Raw genomic sequence first — 26384 nt, 5'->3', positions numbered from 1 at the left:
TGAGAGGTGCCAGAACTGAGTTCCAGCTGGGGGGAAAATCCCTGGTTGTGAGAATAAAACATGGGGAAGGTACACAGAACACATATGCTACTTGCTACCAGGCTTGACTACTGCAATTCGCTCTACGCGGGGCTGCCCTTGAAGCTGTACCAGAAACTCCAGAGGGTGCAGAATGCTGCAGCGAGGCTCCTCACGGGGTCTCTGCCATGGGAGCATATTCACCCAGTGCTTTTCCAGCTGCACTGGCTCCCGGTGGAGTACAGGGTCAGATTTAAGGTGCTGCTTTTGACCTTTAAAGCCCTTCACGGCCTAGGACCCTTGTACCTACGGGACCGCCTCTCCCGGTATGCCCCACGGAGAGCCTCAAGGTCCATAAACAGCCACACCCTAGTGGTCCCAGGCCCTAAGGAAGTTAGATTGGCTTCAACCAGAGCCAGGGCCTTTTCAACTCTGGCTCCGACCTGGTGGAACGCTCTGCCTCATGAGACCAGGGCCCTGCAGGATCTGATTTCTTTCCGCAGGGCCTGTAAGACAGAGTTGTTCCGCCTGGCCTTTGGCTTGGAGCCAATTTGATTCCCTTCCTCCCTCTCTTTCTTTTTTCTTTTCCTTCTCCTCCTGCGATGAGGCTACATTTTAATATTTTAATGCTCCATTATTTTAATGTTGTATTTTATTTTTGTTTTTAAGTTGTAATCATTCATCTTGTTTTTATTATTGCTTGTAAGCCGCTCTGAGCCCGGCCTTGGCTGGGGAGGGCGGGGTATAAATAAAAAATTATTATTATTATTATTATTATTATTATTATTATTATTATTATTACTTGGAATTCCTGGGAGGAAGGGTGGGCTATCAAAGCAACAAGTATATAAATCGGTCAGGTGCTTGGATGACTTTTTCCATATTCTAGTTAACTGCGTGACTGTGGACCTGGATAGCTCAGTTGGTTAGAGTGTGGCACTGATAATGCCAAGGTTGCAGGAATGGCCCCCATATGGGACAGTTGCATATTCCTGCCTTGCAGGGGTTGGACTAGATGATCCTCAGGGTCTCTTCCAACAGTTCTATGAGTCTATGGTTCACATTTTGATTTTGAAGTATTGTAGGTATAAAAAAGTGAGTCAGATGGTAGCTTTTAATGCCACATAAAAATACAGATCTTGCAAATCATGTTTTCCTTTTATACTATTTCCCTCTCCTTAAGGTCTCATTTTTAAGGTGTTTTTCTTTTGCTCACTCTTTTGAAACCTATACAAGTATAGGCTTCTGCATCTCTAGCTGTGAGAATGAGCAGGACTTAACAGAACTGAGATGTGCTAGAGAACAAATCAGTCCATTTAACATCCATATCACAAGCAGTCTGGAGATTACAGCCACCGCACTGAAATTTGTCTGTGAGCTCCATTGCACATGTGTATCTGTTGTCTCTATTGGTTTTCATTTCTTCTCAGAAGTTGCACATTCCCTCTACTTTTGATCACCTGCCAGTAGCCACAGCATAAAGATCAAGGTCTTCCTAAACCCCAAACTGGCTATCTCTGCTGACAGTTATGTTGCATCTACATGCTATTCTCTCGACAGCAGCACCATGAAATACAATATTAATGCTCTCGTTGCGTGATTCAGCAGGATGGTGGATCTATCGGTATGCTCAGTAGATGCACATCTTGATTATTCTCCAGACTGCAAATCTAGTGAATTGACTACATGTTACTGGTGCCTGATACTATGGGTTGTATCCAACATTAGTCATACTCAGAGTAGACCCATTGAATTCATGGACCTAAATTAGTTATTCCATTAATGTAAATGGGTCTGCTCTAAACATTACTAACTTTGAATACAACCCTGTGCGTTTCTTGCTAATATATTCAACTCTTATCTAACCCTACTGCTTACTCAATGGCCACTGAAGTTTTCACCTGGATTTCCAAAAGTATTTCTTTCTTTAAAAACCTTCTAAATATGAGACTTTTTATGTAGACTTCGCAAAAAAGTCATTTGTGGTTGATTAGTCTTATTCCAGGCTAATTTGTTTTCTGGGGGGCTTTTCAGTTGCTCTTGGTCATTACAAGCTGATGCCTCTCTTGCTGTCCACGTGATGAAGACCACAGAAGACCTGCTGAGATCAGATAAACATGTTGTTCGCATTGTCTCACAGAATCTGTGATTCTAAATAGGCAATTATTGTTCTTCCTAACTATCAAATTAAACATGATGACTCCTACTTTTCCACAAAGTCCCAAAGGAGCTTCAGTACTAATCCCCAGCAAAACCACGCACAGAAGAAGGAAGTATGCTGTCAATAAACCTTGTATCATTCCATGCTGTGGCTAGAGACAGTCAGGGCTCTTGTCAGTTTGATCATTGATACTTTATCTTGTGCAGTTTGAGCTGTGTATCGACCAACTGTGTGTCCATTCAAGCCATGCTTGAAGATAATGAGTATGAATGGGTGTGGAGAAGAATTTTTTTCTTGCAAGTTAGTGGCATTTCTAGTATTAGTACTAGTGTTTTTGCCTCAGGTAGTGTGCAAGATTCCAGATGTCAAATGTGGCACCAGTGACCCTCTTCCTATTCTTCATAAGTTCCACCATCCAGGAGATCTCACCATTGCTGGCATCGTGTCTATGATGTACATGTTTTCCAAACCAACAACGTTCATAGAATGTCCCTCAATGGACCTCTTTGATGGAACTTTGTAAGATTTTCAAACTTTCCATCACCAACGTGGCACCTGTGGGGTATGCATGCACCCCCAGAGATCTTCCCTGGTGCCCACAGGGTTCCCCCCTTGCTCCACTGAAATTAATCTTGAAAGACGCCTTGTATTATTGCCAATAGAATAGGTTGCCCTGTGTGTTTGGTATGTGTTTCTAGTTTGCAAATGGGATTTGGGTTGCCCGATATATTAAAAAGCCTGTCCTATGAATCCCATGGAGGTTTGTGGGTTTTCCATGAGTATCTGGTTGGCCACTATGTGACTGAGCTCTGGAAAAGATGGATCTAAGGTTAAAACCTCTAAAAACTGCGATTACCATCAAAGGAGTGATTCAACTAATGGTGTTGCAGGGACATCCAGTGGTGATCTTAACTTCCACCTGCCTCTGATTTTCTTGGACACAAAATATTGAAATAATTGGCATTCAATACATTAAAATTTCCCTTAAAAATAGTTTGCTATCCAACAACCAGCTTCTATAGATTATAAATAGCCACAGTCCAAAATGATCATCAACATTTGGAAGCACAATTATTTAAAAAGGGGAGATGCTACCCTTACTAGTAAACTAGCTAAATTGAGTCATAAAACTCATATTATTTTTCAAGGAGAAGCAGCTCAGATGAAACATTAGCTCATGTTCCCTCATGATGTTTAACCCCTCCCCAATAAAAAATAAGGACATAAGATCCCAATTGACCTCCCCAGAACGTCCTCCATTCTGAGGAAGCTCAGCTAAATTTTGTATTTTGATTTTAATGGCAACCTCCAACCCTAAGATCACAGAAAAATTATATAGAAATATAGAAATAGAACCTCCAAGTGGTTTACAAGGATATAAGATAGAGCAAAGTTCACTATTGTAGCCATCAAAACTAGGCCACTGTTCTTAAATGGAAGGTGAGGTATGGATAAAAATGGTCCGTTTTTAACTATTTCTGATAGTTCAGGGATTCTGCTCACTCTCATTTTATAAGGTGCAATTTGTGTGCATGTATATGTTTTTAGAAATGAGACAATGTCAAATTCTGGATGCACCAGTGCCATTCTGAAAACCAACACTAAGAAATTTAAATCTCCAAAATATGACGGGGGCAGGCAACTTTCAATGAGAACTTTGCAAACAGGTTCTCTCAAAATAGTATTGGGTGGCTGAGCCCATGTGACAAAAGGCCAACTGTGCATGACAACGTTTCTTCATCCTTGGGATGGAAATAATTTGTAAATCCTCCAATCCTCTCATTTCAGGGTCATGCTACAGATCTACCAGCATGTCCTGGCACTGATATTTGCTGTAGAGGAAATCAATGAAAATCCCAAGATTTTGCCTAATCTCACCCTGGGCTTCCATATCTACAATAGTTATTTCAATCCAAGATGGACCTATCAGGCCTCAATGGAGGTCTTCTCCACCCAGGGCAGATTCATCCCTAACTACAAATGTGATAATGTCAACAATCCAGTAGCTGTCATTGGGGGGCCCACCTCTGAAGTTTGTCTCCACATGGCAGATATCCTGCGCATCTACAAAATCCCACAGGTATGGTGTGCACTAGAGCATGGGAGTATAACAAGTAATTTTCACTTGTGTTTTGGTGATTCGAAGTATTTTTAGGTGGTTTTCAAGATCAGTTTGTACATTCAGAAAAATTAAGTACTGAATATATCCTTGTCTTCAGAATACAGATTATTTTAATGTGTTGAGCGATCAGTAGAGAAGGGAATTAAATGTTTAAATGTAAAAGGGGAAAGGATCAGCCTGATGTTCTCATAGACATTGAGTCTGAAGAGGTCTACTTCTCCTGGGAAAGCTCCACTACTTAACTTATAAGTTAGCTATATATGTCAGTCCCAAGAAATCTATCTCAAGAACTTACATTTCCTCTTTGCCTTGTACATTTCAAACTCAGAGGAGGGATATGGAAGGAACTGTAGGTTTTCTCCAGGGAAAAACTGTAAATAAGCAGCAATGTTTGTTAATGTACAAAGAAGTACAAAGTTGGAGGTGAAGTTCACAGGGGAAATGAAGGTCTGATGTTTTTGAGGAAGGTATCTTTCAACAGTTTTTCAGAATGGGGGAGTGAAGGCAAGAATAAGAGAACAAAATTTTAAGAATAGTTTTATTATTATTTTTTTAAAAAATTAATGATCCTGCATACTGCAATGTTTTCACACAAGATCTGATGATATTATATATAACATATATACACTTATTAATCATTGTCAGACAAATCCAGACATAAAATAAAGCCAAAGTAAATAAACCACAGGTATGTGAAGGCTTTAAAAGTAGCAACTAGAACCATTTATAGCATATAAATGATAGTTAAATAAGACAAGCTTGCAAAAAATGACCCTCACTTTACCAAGTAGAAGCAATTAAAGTATTCAAATATCCTGAGTCCTTGGCCATGTTCCTCCTTGCTTGGAAATGAAATCAAGTCAGACTAAATGATTATGGTTCTATTTTGTGATCTAAATATGAAGCGTTGCTTTTGATCCTACTCTCTCCAAGCATAGCTGGGGAAGCATAGCAGAAATGGGGAACATTTTCCAGCCCAAGGGCCACATTCCCCCCGAGCAACCTTTTGAGAGTTCTGCAATTGATGGTTGAGGTGAGAGGCAAAAGTGGTAGTGCAATGAATGTAAATGTTACCTTTGTACATTTTTACAGGCACCTCTCTGAATCTTCTATCCAGACAAATAAAATGTCATAATCTCTGTTGAAGGTGTGTAGCAGAGCTGTTCCAGGGCTAGCTTGAGAGCATTGGCAGGTCACACTGTCCAAAGCAGGGTCTGAGGTGTCCTAATCCTGGTGTATATGAATGCTCAGCCTCTTTGTACCTCACAAACACATACACTTGAAATTCTCAGCAGCACTCAATAAATGCAGACTTCTTAATCAAGGTTAAATCTTCTTTAATGATTGGCATACAACTTCAACAGAATAAAACGACACAGAATTATCCCCCCCTTTAATTTTGGAAATTTCCTGCTCTTTTGTCCTTCTTTCATTTCTTCAGCTCATATATGGCTCTGCTCCAGTGACCAAGCAGACAACCCAGACCGTTTTCTACCACCAGATGTTCCCAGATGTGGCTCATCAGTTTAAAGGGATTCTCCAACTACTGCTGCATTTCAGGTGGACGTGGGTTGGGGTGCTGTCTGTGAGCGATGCCAATGGAGAGACATTTGTAAGCAACATACTTCCCCAATTTGTCAAGAGAGGTATTTGCTTTGATTTCATTGAAAGATTCCCAGTAATGACTAACTCCAATGACATTGCTGTCATAGTGTCAGAAGGGATGGAAACAAGCAATATTGTCAAGAGAAGCACTGCTGATGCAGTGATCATTCAGGGGGAAATTGATACCATTATAATTTTGAGAATGTTTCACGAGTATTCACAACTTGAGGACACATCAGTAAAAGGAAAAGATAAAGTCTGGATTATGACAACTCAGATGGATTTCACATCAGTTCCCTTCCAAAGGACGTGGGACATAGGCTTATTCCATGGTTCAATAGTCTTTGCTGTCCACTCAAAGGAAGTGTCAGCTTTCCAGAAATTTCTCCAGATGAGAAACCCTACTTCAGACAAAGAATATGACTTTATCAAGGTATTTTGGGAAGAAGCATTTAAATGTTTTTCCCCAAGACCTATGGTCAACAGGCAGGATGGTGAGATCTGCAGTGGGAAGGAAAAGCTGGAGACTCTGCCTGCCTCTGTTTTTGAAATGAGCATGACAGGCCACAGCTACAGTGTTTACACTGCTGTCTTTGCTGTGGCACATGCATTGCATGCCATGCATTCATCCAGGTTCAAGCACAGAGCATTGGTGGATGAAGGAAGAATGAAGCTTCTGGGTCAACAGCTGTGGAAGGTAATGTCTTGAGGAAACTTATGTGGGAAACACCACCATATCTGGGAGAACAAAAAGTGGAATCCAGACAGTGTATAAAGCTGTCTATCAAGGCTATTTTGCATCTAAAAGCCAAATCCCTTAAGAAATTGAATGCATGACTTGGCATTGCGTTCCTTTTAAAAACTGTAAATAATAGTTACTAGGATTTTAGCAGTGGTTCAGAGGGAATTTGATCATTTTTTCATATCGATGGAAGCTAGTGTATGTGCGTGGGTGGGTGTCTATGTAATAACTTTCATTACAAGTGTCACACAGGCAGAAAGGATTTTAGGCTAATCCTGGCTTCCTGTCCTCCTCCAACTTTTATGATATTCTGTCAACTCCAAGTGTCATCACACAGTTTTGCTCTCAGTCCTGTCATAGATTCCATTTTGTTAAGTTTATTTAGGAAACATGAATAAACAGAGGAAGGCCAATGATATTGAATCAGACCATCGGTCTGTCTAGCTCTGTCTTGTTTACACTGGCTAGCAGCTCCTTGGGACATTGCCAGACCTACCTGGAGATGTCAGAGACTGGACCTGGGATGCACTGCATGCAAAGCACATGCTCTATCACTGAGTTTGTATTTCCCTATGTAGGGATTGTTTATAGCGCACCCATGCTTTTAAGTAGGACCTAGAGATGGATGTGTACACCCTCCCCTTACTTATTCTTTTCCTCAGCCTTCAAGAGCCAGCTCCAAAACAGTTACTGGTCTATCCCCCCCCCCTTCACAATATGCTTTATTCATGTGAGTTGAATCCTGAGGAGCAAGTTGAACTCAAGAGCTACCAGATGCTGCTAGATATAAAGGCTATGTTCTACCTCCACAGTTGGAGTCCGTATGCCTCTGAATACTAACTGTTGAGAACCACACTGAGGACAATATTTCTGCACTCTGTTCTGGCTTCCAAGTTTTCCATGGATACCTGGTTGGTCAGTGTGAGAACATGATGCTAGGCTTTGTCGATCATCCTCTGGTATATCTGAGGTTCCACCAAAATACAGATTCATTACCCATATCCTTTAACACACCTATCTTCTTGTTCTTATATTTCCTTCCGAAATTTAGCTCAACCACTTTGTAAGAAGTGTCTCATTTAACAGCAGTTCTGGTGAAACAATTTCCTTCAATAAAAATGGAGAGTTAGAAACAGGATTTGATATCACCAACTGGGTGACATTCCCAAACCAGTCCTTTCTGAGAGCCAGAGTTGGAAAGATAGACCCCATGGCACCACGGGAAGAAACATTCACCATTTCTGAGAATGCTATTGTGTGGCCCAAGAGCTTTAATCAGGTAAAGGCCACTCAGGTTATGCTATAGTCAAGCATTCTGTGGTTCACAGGTCGCTCTGGGAACCTTGGATTGAATTTTTTTGGTCAAATGTTTTCAGCAAGCATGTCAAGCAGGTAGAAATTGATGAAAGAAAGAAAGAAAGGAAAGAAAGGAAAGAGAGAAAGAGAGAAAGAGAGAGAGAGAGAGAGAGAGAGAGAGAGAGAGAGAGGGAGGGAGGGAGGGAGGGTGAAGAAGTCTATTAGAGCACCCTTTGCAAATCTAAGTTTGAATGAACTGTGTTCTGCAAAAGTTCACAGACAAGTGATCATTTATCTGATTCAGGTATAATCCAGCAGGTGCAGAAAAGGGAAACTTGCTTCAGATTGCAAAATGAAACAAAATCCTCCTTGATTCAAAATCTAACACTTGAGGTACAAACTTGCAAAAATTGAAACATTATTTTCTTTTTTCTTTTTTTATAAGATATTTATTAGAGTTTTCAATTTTATACAAACAAAAAAGGAAAACATAAAAAAAGAAAAAATATTAAAAACACATAAATTTCACAACCTATTTTCAATAACATACTTCCTTGACTTCCTCATACCTCCCCTTCTTGTTTTCTAGTTCAGATTATTTGTCCAGCAAATCCTGATCTCTTAGCATTACAGTTAACTAGCACCTTGTTTTCTATTCAACTTCTTGAATTATTGTGGCTTAAACATTACTTAAGCAAAACCATTTCTTCCATATTTTTTTACCATAACAGCTAGAGGCCACTTAATTTCAATCCAACCCCCTTCAACATTCCTTAATATTACAATATTTCTGTAAATAGTCCTTAAATTTCTTCCAATCTTCTTCTGCCGACTCTTCTCCCTGGTCGCAGATTCTGCCAGTCATTTCTGCCAGTCCCATACAGTCAATCAACTTCATCTGCCATTCTTCCAGAGTGGGTAAATCTTGCGTCTTCCAGTACTTTGCTATGAGTATTCTTGCTGCTGTTGTAGCATACATAAAGAAAGTTCTATCCTTCTTTGGCACCAATTGGCCGACTATGCCCAAGAGAAAGGCCTCTGGTTTCTTCAAGAAGGTATATTTAAATACCTTTTTCATTTCATTATAAATCATCTCCCAGAAAGCCTTAATCTTTGGGCACGTCCACCAAAGGTGAAAGAATGTACCTTCAGTCTCCTTACATTTCCAACATTTATTATCTGGCAAATGATAGATTTTTGCAAGCTTGACTGGTGTCATGTACCACCTATATATCATTTTCATAATATTCTCTCTCAAGGCATTACATGCCGTAAATTTCATACCGGTGGTCCACAACTGTTCCCAGTCAGCAAACATAATGTTATGTCCAACATCTTGTGCCCATTTAATCATAGAAGATTTAACCATCTCATCCTGAGTGTTCCATTGCAACAGCAAGTTATACATTTTTGACAAAATCTTGGTTTTGGGTTCTAACACTTCTGTTTCTAATTTAGATTTTTCCACCTGGAAGCCAATTTTTTTGTCCAAATTATAAGCCTCCATTATCTGAAAATAATGCAGCCAGTCCTGCACTTTATCTTTTAATTTCTCAAAACTCTGCAATTTCAATCTATCTCCTTCTTGTTCCAAAATTTCCCAGTATTTCGGCCACTTGGCCTCCATATTAAGCTTTTTCTGGACTTTCGCTTCCATTGGCAACAACCACCTTGGGGTTTTATTTTCCAATAAGTCGTTATATCTAATCCAAACATTGAACAAAGATCTCCTAACAATATGATTTTTAAATGCTTTATGTGCTTTAACCTTGTCATACCACAAATATGCATGCCACCCAAAAACATTGTTGAAACCTTCTAAGTCCAAAATGTCTGTGTTCTCAAGAAGCAGTCAATCTTTCAGCCAGCAAAACGCTGCTGATTCATAATAAAGTTTAAGGTCTGGCAGGGCAAATCCACCCCTTTCTTTTGCATCAGTTAAAATCTTAAATTTTATCCTGGGCTTCTTGCCCTGCCAGACAAATTTAGAAATGTCTTTCTGCCACTTCTTGAAACAGTCCATCTTGTCCACAATTTGCAGTGTTTGAAACAAAAACAACATTCTAGGCAATACATTCATCTTTATAGCTGCAATTCGACCCAACAAGGAAAGCTTCAAGTTAGACCAAATTTCTAAATCCTTTTTCACTTCCATCCAGCATTTTTCATAGTTATCCTTAAACAAATTCCCATTTTTAGCTGTCATATTAATCCCCAGGTATTTCACTTTCTTCACAACAGTTAAACCTGTTTCATTCTGAAACTTCTCTCTTTCAAACAATGTTAAGTTTTTCTCTAAAACCTTAGTTTTTGACTTGTTCAGTTTAAATCCTGCCACCTGACCAAATTCTTGAATTAGTTCTAAAACTCTTTTGGTACTAGATTCTGGCTCCTGTAACGTCAAAACTAGGTCATCTGCAAATGCTCTCAATTTATACTGTTTAGCTCCGACCTGAATACCTTTAACCAGCCGGTCCCTTCTAATCATGTTCAGCAAAACCTCCAGGACCGATATAAAAAGTAATGGGGAAATTGGGCACCCTTGTCGTGTCCCTTTTTCTATCTTAAATTGTTCCGTAACCACATTATTTACAATTAATTTAGCCTTTTGTTCAGAATATATTACACCTATACCATTTTCAAAACCTTGGCCTACCCCCATACCCTGTAGGTTCTTTTTCATAAAACTCCAAGAAATATTGTCAAAGGCTTTCTCCGCATCCACAAATATCAGGACAGCTTTAGTATTTATGTTCACTTCTAACTTTTCCAAAATGTCAATTACATTCCTCAAATTATCAGATAGATGTCTTCCCGGTAGAAAGCCCGCTTGGTCCTTATGAATCTCTTCAATCAATACTTTTTTCAGTCTCTTAGCCAAAATATCAGCAAAAATTTTGTAATCCACATTTAATAAAGATATGGGACGGTACTTCTTAAGTTGAGTCTTTTCAGTCTCTGTTTTCGGTATAAGTGTAATATAAGCCTCTTTCCATGTTTCTGGTGCCCTTTTCCCTTCCAAAATTTCATTGCAGACTTCCTTCAAAGGTTGAATTAACCAGTCCTTCAAAGATCTATAGTATCTGGAAGTCAGCCCATCCGGTCCCGGAGATTTCCCAGTTGCATGTTTAGGATGGCACCTTCTATCTCCTGGTCAGATATTTTACAGTTCAACAATAGTTTACTTTCTTGTGAGATTTTTTGTAATCCATTTGTTTTCAAAAATCCATCAATATCCCTTTCATTCTGTGGCCCTTGTGCATATAGTTGTTTAAAATACTTCTGGAAGCAATTTCTAATCTCATTTGGATTATGAATGTCTTTTCCTTCTACTTCCAGGTTTGTAATGGTATTTAATTTTTGTCTTTTTTTCAATTGCCAAGCCAGTAATTTCCCACATTTATTCGCCGATTCAAATGTCTTCTGTCTCATTTGTTTAATTTTCCATTCTATTTCCTGATTCATCAATTCCATATATTGTATTTGATAAGCCTTTATTTCTCTCAAAATCTCCTGCGACTTTGGCTTGACTCTCAATTTTTTCTCACCTTCTTTTATTTTCTCCAAAATTTTATCTTTTTTCTCATTTTGCCTTCTCTTTTTTATTGCATTCTGTTGCATCAAAAACCCTCTCATCACGGCTTTACTTGCGTCCCAGATTACTCTTTTTTCAACATTTGTTGACAAATTTATTTCAAAATAGTCTCTTAAAGTCTTTTGGGCCTTGTTGTACACTTCTTCATCTCTAAATAAGGTGTTGTTCATCCTCCATCTAAAGGTGCCGGTTGTTGTTTGCTTCATCTCCATCTTTACAGCATTATGGTCAGAGCAGGTTTTAGGGCAGATCTCCACTTTTTTTATCTTTGGTGCCATTCCTCTAGTAATCCAAATTTGGTCGATTCTAGTCCATGTCATCTTGGCTTCAGAGAAAAAAGTTCCCTCTCTCCCCAGGGGGTTCTTAGTTCTCCAAATGTCAATCAAGCCCATATTATCAGTCATTTCAAAGAAGGTTTTTGGTAGTCTACCATCTTTGGTGACTACCTGTTTTTGCTCCTTGTCCATATTAGTAGATACAACTCCATTCATATCTCCCATCAGTATTATATTGTAATCCATAAAGTCCATAAGAGTCTCATGCAACTTCTTTAAAAAATCAGATTTCCCCTCGTTCGGTGCATACACCCCTACTATCAAAAATTTCTCTCCTTGAAGCTGAATTTCAATTGCCAAATATCTTCCTTGCTCATCTTTAAAAATTAATTTCGGTAAAAGTTTCTCCTTTGCATATATCACCACTCCTCTCTTTTTAACTTTGTCAGACGAAGTAAACTCTTGTCCTAATCTTTTATTAATAAGTATTTTCCTGTGTAACCTCATTACATGTGTTTCCTGTAAACAAATCAAGTCCAATTGTTCTTTTTTTAATATATGAAAAACACCTTTTCTCTTTCTAGGGGAATTCAGTCCATTACAGTTCCAGCTTAGAAGTTGCAGAGACATGATTGGTTACTTAGTTTTTCCTCCCACTGCACCAAGTTGTTGTTCTTCTTCTGTCGGTGGCTTGTCTTTCCCTGACCCAGGGAATCCAAATGATAGATTTGCTATGTCCAAGATTCCTTTTCCTGACACCGACTCCACTTCCTTCTGTAGGTCCTCTTTGTGATCTTTCAAAAACTTGTCCTTGTCATTTACTGTCCTTATTCTTATTTTCTTTCATCTGTATTTAAAAGACAGGCCTTGGGGGAATTCCCACCTGAAGAGTATTCTATTTCTTCTCAACAGAGCAACCAAATCTCTGTAATAGGCCCTTACATCCAAAATATGTTTTGGTATATCCTTAAAAATTTCCACGAAAGCGTCTTCAATTTCCAGAGTTCTTTGATAATGCAGATTCAGAATTTTATCCCTTTCTTCCTTTGTTCTTAAAGTAATCAAACAATCTCTTGCTTTATTCTTTCCTTGTCTTCTACCAAGTCTAAATGCACTCACTATCTTGAATTCTTCTTCCCCCAGGTCTTGTTGCCAAAATTCTAGCAATTCCTTTGTGAGAAAGTCTACCAGGTTATCTTTCTCACTTTCTGGTACACCTCTAATTCATAAATTCCTCTCCTTTCTTTGTAATTCTATCATGGACAATGTCAGGTCATGCTCTTCTAATTTCTTATATACTGGTGGTATCTTCTCTTGAGCGGCGGTTGCAATTTCCTTGGCTTCCTCCGCTAACTTTCTAGTTGAGGCCGATTCCTCCAATAGTTTTTCAATAGACTGTGTATTAGAATTCACCTTTTTTCCCAATTCATTGATACTTGAGGTGTTCAGGTCAATTTTTGCTGAGGCCTCAGCTACTTGTTTATTTGTCTCAGCTACTTCTCTATTTGTCTCTGCAACCTGGTTGGCTAATTTCTCCAAAGATGCATCTATCTTACCCAATGCTTGAGCCAATAACTCTTCAGATGACATAACTTTTGATTTTGCCTGTGAGGCAGCAGCTCCTACTGTACCCGCTGCTCCGGATGTTGAGGCCCTTCTCTGGTATGTAGTGTCGGTCTTGTATTGTCTACCAGACCTGGTGGTTTTTTCCTGTGTCAACTCTATCTTCCCTTTTCCATCTGCCATAACACTCTCATGCACAACCCAAGGTCAGTCTCACGCCTGGGAAGTTTGTTTTGAAAAGGAATTTTCCACAGCTTGGTTACTTATTGACTAAGATGTTATTGCAACATAGTCACCTCTAGGGGACACAATTCCAACTTCACTTTGCAACTTTTAAACAAGTATAGTCCTTATAGGTCCCCAATATCTCTTAAAAGTCAGAATTTTAAAGTCCTTAAAAGTTACTTTACTTTCCAATACAGTTCTATCAACACTGTATCTTTTGCAGAGTTAAGTCAAACTTTTTTACTCTTGCAGTTTTGACAGTTCATCCCACTGATCGGCTTCCCTGTCATAGGCAGTCCGTTTCCAGGCTTTAAAGTCAGCAGATATAATTTTAATCTCTCTTTTTCTTGCAGGACAGATATCTTCAGGTTTCACCCCACTGTTCCTGCAAACAGAGGGGGAAATCACCTTTTTGGTGTTGGATTTTAGTCCTTTCAAAGACATCTTTCTAAGTCACAGCTTTACAGTCTCTTTGCTTTGATCTGTTTACAATCCGGGAAGGCAGACTTCCTGTTTTTACCTTTCCCGTTTCGGTGCCAAATTCAGTAGAAATTTCCTCCAAATAGATCTCTTAAACCTACTCACGGGTAGTTGTTTTGGTATCCAATTGTCCAGTGAAGAAATCAGCGCTCTCCGACCCTGGCTATGCGGCTTCACTCTGCGGAGATGGGTAGACAGCTCTCAGCTCCGCGCCACTCTCCCCCGATCTGTTCGGAAGCCTTTAAAAAGGCTCCTTCGCAGCGGAGGGGAGCACAAATGGAGCCCGCCGAGCCTCCAGTTCACAGGCTTCCCCACCTGTGATTTTTTTGGGTCCCCGCTTCGCTGCAGTGGTAAGACCCAGTTCCGCGAAGCCGATTCCCTCCGGAGCTCAGAGGGAATCCACCATTCGGTCGCTGGCGCTGACCGGAAGTGCATTATTTTCTTTCATGTATGGACAGGCACAGCCCCTTTCTGTGTGCAATGACAATTGTCACCCAGGGTATCAGAAGGCCAAGAAAGAAGGGAAGCCATTTTGCTGCTATGATTGCATTCCATGTCCGGAAGGGAAGATCTCAAACCAGAAGGGTAAGAAATATCATGCACACAGTTTATCAGGAATATTGACATCAGGATATAGAGAGAGTCATTTCCCTTGTGTCAAAAGAGTAGTTCACAATTCTACAATGGTGGTGGTAGCTGCTGATATGAATGAAGATGCAATCTGATAAACTGACATGTAGTCAACATAGCCCAGTCCAAGAAGCCAAACCCTCCCTGATGACGCCACCTGCACAGCCAGTGGTTTACCTCCAGTATTTTCCTCTCTCTTCCTGGGCCACGACCTTCAACAGGAAGGAGTTATGAAAAGACCACCTGTGCCTCAAGGCCCTTCAGCTTCCTGCCCCAAGTCGCACAGCCCCTTGCTATACATCGAAGGTTGTTGCGGCAGTATTGTGAGTATCCACATGGATCAGAAGGAAAGGGTTGTGGTGAATGGGCTTTACAAGACTTGGCAATTTCTCTGCCACATCCTGAATCTTTGCACCCGGAAGACACCACACATGATACATAAATTCCATTCATGAATTGCTTCCTGTAAAACATCTTAAAGCAATCTAACAATGGAATCAACAATGGAATGCCACAATTTTCAAAAGGTAATGTCAAAGTGACACAGACCAAACTCATTCATTTGTTTTAAAGACCCCACCTTTCAGTCTATTGCCCCACCTTTCAGTCTATTGCCTCTTGAGATGAAATGCAAAAGAACAGCAAGCTACATGTACTCAACCCAGACCCAGCAGCTCAAAATCTCCTGTGATTGATTGGGCCAAAGTGTGCTTTCTTGTAGCTCTGCAGTACAAAAGAAATTGACAATTGGTGCTGTCAACTGCCTTTGTACAGTTGGTGCAGAATGTTCTTCCGGACAGGGAAAGGGTTAACAGTGGTCCCTGCAGCTGATCCTTCAGCAGTCAGTGGAAACGGCAAGGCTGCCCTTCCCCAGACCAAGAGGAGAAGTAGTTTGTTCCACGCCTCCCCAACAATAACTAGTAGGGAAAGACATATTCATTGACAAAACAGCGTCCAGTGCTGCTGGGTTGCTCATCTGTGAGAACAACATCTTGCAAATAGTTATACTTCCATTTTTAACCCGACAACATTCATCCAGGTCTTTCTCACATTTAGATTTGATTATTTCAGACCTGATGTTTTGTTTTCCAGACACAGAGAACTGTTTCCAGTGTCCAGAAGATCAGTTTCCAAATGACGACCAGGATTCATGTATTCCAAAATATATAACCTTCCTGACGTATGAAGAACCTTTGGGAATCACTTTGACCAGTTCTGCTCTTTCCTTGTCTTTCATCACAGCTTTGGTGCTGGGAATCTTCATTATGCACAGGGACACTCCCATAGTCAAAGCCAACAACCGGAGCCTCACCTACATTCTCCTTCTCTCCCTCCTTCTCTCCTTTCTTTGTGTTTTGCTATTCATTGGCCAGCCTGAAAGTCTTACCTGTCTTCTTCAACAAACCGCATTTGGTATAATCTTTTCAGTGGCAATTTCTTGTGTGTTGGCCAAAACTATCATTGTAGTTCTGGCTTTCATGGCCACCAAACCAGGGAGCAGGATGAGGATGTGGGCAGGAAGAAGACTGTCCATTTCCATTGTTCTTTCCTGCTCCCTTACACAAGTCGCCATTTGCATTGTGTGGCTGGCAACATCTCCTCCGTTCCCAGATTTAGACATGCATTTAGTGACCAAAGAGATTGTATTGCAATGTAATGAAGGATCACCCTTCATGTTCTATTGTGCTCTGGGCTTTATGGGCTTCCTGGCCATGTTCAGCTTCATCATGGCATTCCTAGCCCGGAAGTTGCCTGACAGTTTCAATGAAGCCAAGTTCATCACCTTCAGCATGTTGGTCTTTTGTAGCGTTTGGCTTTCCTTTGTCCCAACGTACTTGAGCACCAAAGGAAAATACATGGTGGCTGTCAAGATCTTCTCCATCTTGGCCTCCAGCTTTGGGATTCTTGGCTGCATATTTTCCCCAAAATGTTATATTATTATTCTGAGGCCTGAGTTGAATAACAAGGAGCAGTTAAGAAGAAGGAATCATTGAAGCCACTAAAATTCTATGACTTTAGAAAAGCCATGAGTAAACTTTTGTACTTGGTTCATTTTGAGATGTCTTCCTGTTTTCTTTGTTGTAAGACACTTGGAGCCTGATTGTTTTTGTAGAAGAGTAGAGTACAAATAAAATTATGACTGACTGAATGATCATACTTTCTACAAGTCTTCCCAAGACAGAAGTTATGGTAACCAGTCTATAATTTTCAGGACCTTAAGGCCTGAATAATAATAATAATAATAACTTTTATTTATATCCCCCCCTCCCCAGCCGAAGTCAGGCTCAGGGCGGCTAACATCAGATATATAACATTAGTATAAAATCAAACAATAATTAAATTACCTCCTAAAAACAGGTCAAAATCAAATTAAAGTCTAATTAGATGGCTTTCCGCAGGGTTAGGGTTGGGAACAGTAAATGTTCATCAGGCCCAGCTGCTTACGTTGATCTTATATGGGCCAGTGAGAATACTGGGAGGCCTCTTTCATATTAGTTCTTATACAAAAAGAAAAGGGGAGACAGGCTGAGCCCTGACCAAAGGCCTGGCGGAACAGCTCCATCTTGCAGGCCCTGCAGAAAGATGTCAAATCCCACAGGGCCCTAGTCTCTTGTGACAGAGCGTTCCACCAGACCGGGGTTGAAGAAGTCAAACTCTACTTAAGTAAGCTTGGAAGTTTCTACAGTGCATCACTGGGCAGACAATGAATAGTCTCTGGCAGACCTTATAAGGTGGACAACCTCTGGCATGGGAAGAGGTGGAGAGTCTGCTGGGTTGCTGAGTTGATCCTTGCTCTCTAGGTGCCTCATTACAAATGAACAGTAGTCAGGACTGCAGAGAATACAAACTTAGGGCTGGTTCTCAAGGCTATTAAACCCTCCACACACAATATTTTTTCAAGGGGATTTCAAACATCATCTTATTAATAGGGAATCTTTTGAAACTTTTCTGCTACTTTTGAACTCTGGAAAATACCCACAAAATACCCTCATTTCCTCCATTCATATAGACCTCTGAGACCTGCACAGAGCAAGCAGCCCAACTGCACTTTCAAGTATAATGCACCTAGCATGTTATTTGCTTAATGGTCCCTGTTTGTGCAAAGTTGAGAATATAAACATCATCTGCCCCTAACTACTATAGTTACAGCCATCTAGTTTCTTGCTACAAATTGCATCATCTGGGCCCATTAATTTCCATAACACAACGAGGTGATGACATAAACTGGATGATTGCAGCAGTCACATCTAAGTGCCTGTAAACCATAATAATGTGATCATCGGCCCTGTAATTATTAACATAAGAACAGAAGACACTTCTCCCCATACAAAGGGACTATGAGCTGCATTATTATTAATGAAAATAGGAAGATCCTACTAATATCCCTTGCACATTTCCAAGGTATAGCAAGATAGCCAGCGCTTGGTCAGTCTGATAACAGAGACTTTATCCTGCACCATCTGAGCCACAAATCAGCCCCTAGTGTCTCCTTAAGTCATGCTGCGCAGGCTGCAGTACAGGACGCAGCAAAGGAGAATGTGGAGGTGGGAGAATTTATGTACAAGAAGAATTATTTCATGCAAGATGGTTGGATTTGTACTATGGCTACCTGTGCTTTTGCCTCAGGTGACATGCAAGATTCCTAATATTGAATGCAGCATCAGTAATCCCCTTCCTATTCTTCACAAGTACTACCAGCCAGGAGACCTCATCATTGCTGGTATTATGTCTCAGATCTACATATTCTTCAACTCAATAGACTTCAGAAAATGTCCTTCTAGTGACCTCTTTGACGACATTGTGTAAGATTTGTTTTCTAAAATCCCCTGGTACCACATATTTATTATATTTCCCCTGGAAGAGCCAGGCCCATAGAACAGTGTTAGATCCAGTGAATGGGAGAAGAATGGCAGCTCAACTTTCCCGGCCTTTGTCAAATAATTGTATCATACCTGTAGCTAAGCCACATTAATCACCACCTTCCTTTTATCTTTTTAGTTGTGGCAGCCATGAATCTAACATCCCCAGCCTATTTCTCTCAGCAGCTTAAGGAGCAATTCAAAGCCAGGATCTGCAAGGTGGATCAGCCTGGGCTCAGCCAGCTGAAACCCCTCATCCCAGATCAGACAGAGATATATTGATGTAAGTCTCCCATTCCAGCTAATTGGGAGCTCACCTGGCTCATACAAGGCCAGGGTAAGCCCCCAAAAGGGGAGATGTTCCAGGTGCATGGCAGTGTTGGTGCAGGTGGAGAGCTATTCCATACTCCATTGGGTTTCCTTCAAATGACCTAGCATCCCAGTGGAAGCAGCATTAGCAAAAGGGATAGTGTAAGTCAAACTCTTTTTTTAAAAGGCTTAGTCTCCCAGTTTAGTTTAGGGCTGCAATCTGTGTGTGCTAATGTTCTTCCAGATTTCCCTAGACTGAGATAAATTGATCTGTAAAATATCATTAGCTCAGCTGAAGTGTAGCAGATGTCCCATCCAGAAGGAAACGCACTGTGGCACAGCATGTACATAACTATCATTTCAGGATCATGACACAGCTCTACCAACATATCCTGGCATTAGTATTTGCTGTAAAGGAGATCAATGTAAACCCCCAAATCTTACTCAACCTCACCCTGGGCTTCCACATCTATAACAGTCAGTTCAGTCCAAGCTGGACCTATCGTGTCTCCTTGGAACTTCTCTCTACATATGGCAGATACATTCCCAACTACAAGTGTGACCTCCAGAATAACCCCGTAGCAGTCATTGGAGGCTCTAACTCTGAAGTCTGTCTCCACATGGCAACTATACTGAGCATCTACAAGATTCCACAGCTAAAATTCTCCTAGAGCACCTCTCATGGTGTCAAACTACGCAGACCATTGGGTCTTCTTTTGAGGCAAAGGCATGGCACTTTGCAAGTTCTGATGATCAGCTGTACCTTTACAATGGTCACTGTGTTTATCATTTTTCATTTGTTTTCCCTTTGCTCTTTCCCCTTATTGCTTAATATATGATAACTGCCATGGAAATAAATGGTGAAGAGCTGGACAGATATCTTAATATAAATATTTGTGTCTAATTGTGCTGATCTATGCTTGAAGTAAACTGGCTGAGGGACTACAGTAAATATGCCAGTGTGGTGTCCTTCAGATGAGATTGAAATCCAACTTTCATCAGCCCCAGACAGCGTGGTCAGTGCTCATAGATTATGGGAGTTCTAATGCAACAACAGAATATGGTGGAAGCCCTGCTATGCCAGTGTAATGTAAGACATGGCACAACCATGAAAGGCAAATGCGCAATTGTTTGAGTAGACTGGCACAACCCTCTTTCAGTATATGCTTTCTGCCACTATAGTTTCACAAGTGAGGACAAAGTGAATTCCTTTGCTAAGATAGTTGGTTTAGAGCAGAGCTTTCCAAACTGTGTGTCGCAACACGTTAGTGTGTCACACGAATGCTCCCCACACTCCTCCCAGGGCTGGAAAAGGGTTAGTTTAACCTCCAGTTTGCTAGTAAAATTGAATTACTAGGTCATGAAATGATGCATCTCTTAAAAAGTGTGTCACCAACATGAAAAGTTTGGAAAGCTCTGGTTTAGAGAATTGGTCAGCATATTTATACCTTTGAATTCCACCACTTTCTCTTAAGCTTGAGAAAAACTGAAAAACTCCCAGGTCGTCAGCACTCAACAACAGCAACAAATCTGAAATCTAGGTTGGATTTTAACTGCTGCCAATACAAGTTAAAAAGTAAACCAGTACACCCTTTTTAAAAAGTATCTCATCTCCTCATTTCCTACCCTTCATTTAGCTCATCTATGGCTCTGCTCCAGTGGGGAAAATGAAAACTGAAGCTGCTTTCTACCACCAAATGTTCCCAAATCTAGACCATCAGTATGAAGGGATTCTCAAGTTATTGCTACATTTCAGGTGGACATGGACTGGTTTGTTGACTGTGAATGACGAGAATGGAGACAGGTTTATACAGAGCGTGGTTCCAAAATTTATCCTGAGAGGAATCTGCTTTGATTTCATGGAAAGATTTCCCACAATTACATATTCTAGCAGGGTTACAGACGTGGTTACAGATGGACTCAAGACATTTAATATTGCCATGAGAAGTACTGTCAATGTGTTGCTCATTCATGGTGAAATTGATTCCATGACAGTTTTGAGAGCATTTCCTGAAATGTCAGAATATGAAGGTATTCCAATGAAGGCTAAAGGGAAAGTTTGGATCATGACAGTCCAGATGGATTTCACATCACTTCCCTTTCAAAGAGATCTGGACATTGACTTCCTCCATGGTGCTCTATCCTTCACAATTCACTCAAAGGAGGTCTTGGGATTCCAGGAATTTTTTCAGACGAGAAATCCCATCTTGGAAAAAGAAGATGGCTTTATGAAGGTATACTGGGAAAAGGCATTTGTGTGCGATTTCCCTGACTCTGGGGAAAATATGCAGGATGGCAAAATTTGCACTGGGGAGGAGAAGCTGGAGACTCTTCCGGGGTCTATTTTTCAAACGAGCATGACTGGCCACAGCTACAGCATCTACAATGCAGTCTATGCTGTGGGACATGCCTTGCATGCCACACATTCATCTCAATTCAAACACAGAGCAATTGTGGATGGAGGATGGCTGACGTTTTGGAATCAACAGGTGTGGAAGGTAAGATCAGGAGTGCAATAATGCAGGAATGCTCCCCATACCATTGGAAATAATAAAAAAGGGAAGAATCCAGAGTGTTTGAAAAGCTTCTGTTCTCACCAACAGTGGTTAGCATCTTTTTTTCTATATAACAATTTTTATTATTTTTAACATATATTATCATTACATCACATTATATTTTCATTAACACACTTTTTGGCTGCAATGAGCCTATGACTTCCCTCCTGCTCGACTAGTGGTCTACCACCTTAAATTTTGTTTCTTGTTATATCCTCTATTTCCTAATCCTGTTATAACTTTTTAACTTACTCAACCTGAATAGGTATTATTATTATTATTATTATTATTATTATTATTGGTTCACATCTAAAGACTAAATTACATGTCTTGTTGAAAACATGATTCACTGTTTTATGAATCTGTTTTACATCTGTCAGTAGAAACTGCCAGGGAGTTCAGTGAGGACTCATCCTGAATGGGGATAGGCCGTTCATCTCACTAACAGGAGATTGCAACAGGAGTTTTATTTAATGCCAAATGGCAGCTGCTGCAGAATGGTCTGTGTCTTTTGTATAATTGTTTTTCATGAAAAGATGCATCATATAAAATCTTGCTGAAATTCAGCCAATTACTGCAGCAGCAGTAATATAATATACTAAGAAAGCATATACAGAAGGTCAATTGTCTGCATTCACTTACTTGAGGACATAAGAAGATCCTGCAGGATCAGGCCAAGGACCCATCTACTCCAACATCCTCTTCTCACAATGTCCAGCCAGATGCCCATAGGACCTGATTGCAACAGGGCTCACCCCAATTTTGATTCCTAGAAAAGAGGCATCCTGCCTTCAACCATGGAAGCAGAACATGGACATGATGGCCAGCAGCCACTGACAGCCTTATCCCCTGTGAATTCTTCAAACCTCTTTAAAAATCCCTTCAGTTGGTGGAGCTTAACCCTCCTTTATTCTAAACAAAAATGTAGTAACAAGCCTTACTTGTTCATAAGTTGTAAAGGCTGCTTGAAAGGCTGTAACCCTTCCTTCTTCCTTTTCTTGTGATGTGTGGTTGTTACGCATTCTTCTTGATGGAATGAAGGTGATCACAAAGAAGATGGTGGAGATGTGGGGCTTTTAGTGCTTGACAACTACAATTGCATCTACTACTAGTCTTTATAAATCCTTTGTTGAAGGACCCATTCCTCATATCCCTCAAGTGGGAAAGCTCATCAACCCGCTATATCTAGTTATATTTGGGGATGCGGGTGGCGCTGTGGTCTAAACCACTGAGCCTCTTGGGCTTGCCGATCAAAAGGTCGGCAGTTCAAGTCCGTGCGACAGGGTGAGCTCCTGTTGCTCTGTCCCAGTTTCTGCCAACCTGGCAGTTCAAAAGCATACCAGTGCAAGTAGATAAATAGGTACTGCTGTGGTGGGAAGGTAAACAGCGTTTCCATGCGCTCTGGCTTCCGTAAAGGTGTTTTGTTGTGCCAAAAGCTGTTTAGTCATGCTGGCCACATGACCTGCAAAGCTATCTGTGGACAAACGCCGGCTGCCTCGGCCTGAAGCGAAACGAGCACTACACCCCATAGTCGCTGCACTTAACCATCCAGGGGTCCTTTACCTTTACCTATATAGTGATTAATTCCCCTTCAATTCCCATCCTCTTTCCCCCTCCCGAATTTAGCTCAGCCACTTGGTGAGAAGTAGCGTCTTTAATAATAGTGCTGGGGAAAAAGTTTATTTCAACCAAAATGGAGAACTGGAGTCTGCATTTGATATAATGAACTGGGTGACACTCGCAAACCAGTCCATTCTTCAAGTAAGAGTTGGTGGGATAGACCCACAGGCCGCCTCGGGCAAACAGTTCACCATTCATGAGGATGCAATTGTGTGGCCCAGCAGATTTAACCAGGTACAGTTCAGGCCCATTTTTGTGGGCTCTATCTAAAAAGTGTCATGGCAAAACATCTGTCTGTAGTCATCTTCCTTTGCATCTTCATTTACACACTGGCAGGTAGGCTCACACCCTTTGGAGCATGCCACAAACTGTGCCATTGCTAATCATGTCCGCCATGTTTGCATGTGGCATGGCAGATGTGAACATGTTTGTTTACATATGCACATGGCTATCTATTTATAGGGACTTGGTGCAATGAAGACCCTGCTCATACAGTTGTCCTAATTGCATGGACCACATATGGCATACAACTCTATGAGAACTAGTGCATAATGCTATTTAGTGCTTTGTTGTTCATTGTGTTTTTACCCTCTTGTGCTATTCTTGCATTTTTACTTTATTCTGTATATTGTAAGATTCCTTCAGGTTGTTTTGTATCAAAGTGATAAATGAAATAAATAAGTTTAATGGTAATCATGATCATGATATGATGAGATGTTTCTAGACACTGCTTTTCTTACATTCCATTCAATATACATAGCAACACAGGAAGAGGCTTTATAACCAGTCAGACAACTGACCCATCTAGCTCAGTAGAGTTGACACTGACTGGAAACTGGTCTCTAGGGTTCAAGACCAAGGTTTTTCTGAACCCTAACTGGAGATGCCTGGGATTGAACCCAGGAGCTTATGCATGCAAAGCAGATATTCTACTCTTGAGCTATGGCCCTTTCCCTAAGACAAGAGTGAGGAACCTTCAGGTCTCCAGACTTTTCTGAACTGCAACACCCATATTCCCAGCAAGCATTGCCAAGACCTGAAGGTCCCCCACACCTGTCCTAAGAGATGCAGATGTTGGAGTCAGTCTGGGGACACCATGTTTATAGCATATATGTTTCTATGATTTTATCTACAGGCACTGCCCCTTTCTCTTTGTAATGACAATTGCCATTTGGGTTATAGTCGAACCAAGAAGGAAGGGGAGCCATTCTGCTGCTATGATTGCCTTCCCTGTCCAGAAGGGAAGATCTCAAACCAGAAGGGTAAGTAGTATAATGGAAAACTTTCACATATGACTTAATCTCAAGATATTTAACTATCTCTTTGCACATGCTGTGTTATTTAATTTTACTTTGCATGGGTAGTGCAAATTGACCCAGCTTCATCTGGTGGCCCAGCTACGCCCCTATCTGGACAGGGATAGCCTAACTACTGTTGTCTATGCTCTGGTAACCTCAAGGTTAAATTACTGCAATGTGTTATACGTAGGACTGCCTCTGAAGATGGTTCAGAAACTTCAGCTAGTGCAGAATTCAGCAGCCAGGTTGCTCAAGGGAACAAGACAGTTTGAACATATTACACCAATCCTGGTCCAACTGCACTGGCTACCAATTAGTTTCTGGGCCCAATTCAAAGTGCTGGTTTTGACCCATAGAGCCTTAAATGGCTCAGGATCGCAATACCTCAAGGACCACCTCTTCCCATGTGAACCTACCTGGACCCTGAGATCATCTTCTGAGGCCCTCCTTTGTGTGTCTTCTCCTCAAGAGGCCAGGAGGGTGGTAACATGAGAACGGGTCTTCTCTGCAGTGGCTCCCCATCTACGGAATGCTCCCCCCTTTTTTTTACAGAACTGGATGGAATTTCCAGGGCTAGTATCCCCTTCTGAGTGGAATCCACAACTAGGTTCTACGCCTACTATCTCTGAGTACAGTATCCTGAATATATAATTGCATACGAAAGACAGACATATGTTTGTCATACATCTACCAAGAACACATCTTTCTAGGTTTTGTAGAATTAATATTGGCTACCCCAACTAGTGATTATTATTATTTCTTTATTCTTGATTATTCCTCTGTAAACAGGGCTCCCATATTTCAAACCTTATGTTTTCTTTTCCAGACATGGATGACTGTTTGCAATGTCCAGAGGATCAGTATCCAAATAATGCCCAGGATTCATGCATTCCAAAAGTCATAATTTTCCTGTCTTACGAAGAAGCTTTGGGGATGACTTTGGCAATATTGGCTCTTTCCTTTTCATTCATTACAGCTTTAGTGCTTGGCATCTTTGTTAAGCACCAGGGCACTCCCATTGTCAAAGCCAACAACCGGAATCTCACCTACACTCTCCTCATGTTCCTCCTGCTCTCCTTCCTTTGTGCTTTGCTCTTCATTGGCCAACCAAAAACGCTGACATGTCTTCTTCGACAAACTGCTTTTGGCATTATCTTCACGGCAGCTGTGTCTTGTGTTCTGGCCAAAACCACCATTGTCGTTCTAGCTTTCATGGCCACCATGCCTGGATCCCGAATGAGGAAATGGGTGGGGAAAAGACTGGCTGTTTCCATTGTTCTTGGCTCCTCCCTGATTCAAACCACTATTTGCACGGTGTGGCTCTCAACCTCTACCCCATTCCCAGATTTCAACATGCACTCAGTTGTTAAAGAAATTATACTAGAATGTAATGAGGGCTCAGTCGCCATGTTTTACTGCGTCTTGGGCTTCATGGGTTTGCTTGCCAAAGTCAGCTTCTGTGTTGCTTTCCTAGCCCGTAAGTTGCCTGATAGTTTTAATGAGGCCAAGTTTATCACCTTCAGTATGTTGGTCTTTTGCAGTGTTTGGTTGACCTTTGTCCCAACCTATCTCAGCACAAGGGGGAAATATATGGTTGCCGTGGAGATTTTCTCCATCTTGGCCTCCAGTGCTGGGTTACTGGTTTGTATCTTTTCTCCAAAGCTCTATATCATTCTGTTGAGACCTGAGCTGAACAACAAGGAACAGCTAAGAAGAACAAAACAATGAAATATTCTAAATTATTTGGCCCTGGTCCATTTTAAATTAGCAATGTGTAAGTGACAGGAATTAAGCCAGGGAAAAAGAGAAATAACTCATTATTCCTGTGGCCTTTTGTACTGTGGGGGAGTGTATTGGTTTTGTTATTATGGTATGTATTTTTATGTTTTTATACTGTAAAATGCCCTGTGGTCTTCGGATGAAGGGTAGTCTAGGAATCTAATAAAGAAAAATAATACACATGGGCTAAATTATGCTGTAATTTATTGGACTGAGACCTATGTTGCTGTTGCATTCTTTATTATTTATTT

At 40.9% G+C, this 26384-nt stretch overlaps 2 protein-coding genes across 2 annotated transcripts; both read left to right on the top strand.

Annotated features, from left to right (window-relative positions):
- Nucleotides 1–1627: 1627 nt before the first annotated feature.
- LOC128404256 (vomeronasal type-2 receptor 26-like) lies at nucleotides 1628–16706 on the top strand. The gene is made up of 7 exons (XM_053369750.1): nucleotides 1628–1642; nucleotides 2523–2698; nucleotides 3968–4259; nucleotides 5743–6603; nucleotides 7700–7927; nucleotides 14541–14667; nucleotides 15805–16706. The coding sequence occupies exons 1-7, from the start codon at nucleotides 1628–1630 to the stop codon at nucleotides 16704–16706; spliced, it is 2601 nt and encodes an 866-aa protein (XP_053225725.1).
- Nucleotides 16707–18297: 1591 nt separating this feature from the next.
- On the top strand, nucleotides 18298–26082 carry LOC128404255 (vomeronasal type-2 receptor 26-like). Its single transcript, XM_053369749.1, has 6 exons — nucleotides 18298–18515; nucleotides 19246–19489; nucleotides 20519–21379; nucleotides 23063–23290; nucleotides 24192–24318; nucleotides 25181–26082. The coding sequence occupies exons 1-6, from the start codon at nucleotides 18298–18300 to the stop codon at nucleotides 26080–26082; spliced, it is 2580 nt and encodes an 859-aa protein (XP_053225724.1).
- Nucleotides 26083–26384: the final 302 nt, after the last annotated feature.

The sequence above is a fragment of the Podarcis raffonei genome, chromosome 16 (genome assembly GCF_027172205.1).
Source record: "Podarcis raffonei isolate rPodRaf1 chromosome 16, rPodRaf1.pri, whole genome shotgun sequence".
NCBI lineage: Eukaryota > Metazoa > Chordata > Lepidosauria > Squamata > Lacertidae > Podarcis > Podarcis raffonei.
Note: the sequence above shows the minus strand (reverse complement) of the source record. Positions and strands in the feature narration are given on the sequence as shown.

Excerpts from the sequence above, each read along its gene's own strand:
- LOC128404256 (XM_053369750.1), top strand. Across the intron at positions 2,699-3,967 it reads GACCTCTTTGATGGAACTTT|GGTCATGCTACAGATCTACC; the intron begins GTAAGATTTTCA and ends CTCTCATTTCAG. Across the intron at positions 6,604-7,699 it reads TGGGTCAACAGCTGTGGAAG|CTCAACCACTTTGTAAGAAG; the intron begins GTAATGTCTTGA and ends TCCGAAATTTAG.
- LOC128404255 (XM_053369749.1), top strand. The coding sequence starts at position 18,298 with ATGGTTGGATTTGTACTATGGCTACCTGTGCTTTTGCCTCAGGTGACA. Across the intron at positions 19,490-20,518 it reads TTGGAGGCTCTAACTCTGAA|CTCATCTATGGCTCTGCTCC; the intron begins GTCTGTCTCCAC and ends CCCTTCATTTAG. Across the intron at positions 21,380-23,062 it reads GGAATCAACAGGTGTGGAAG|CTCAGCCACTTGGTGAGAAG; the intron begins GTAAGATCAGGA and ends TCCCGAATTTAG.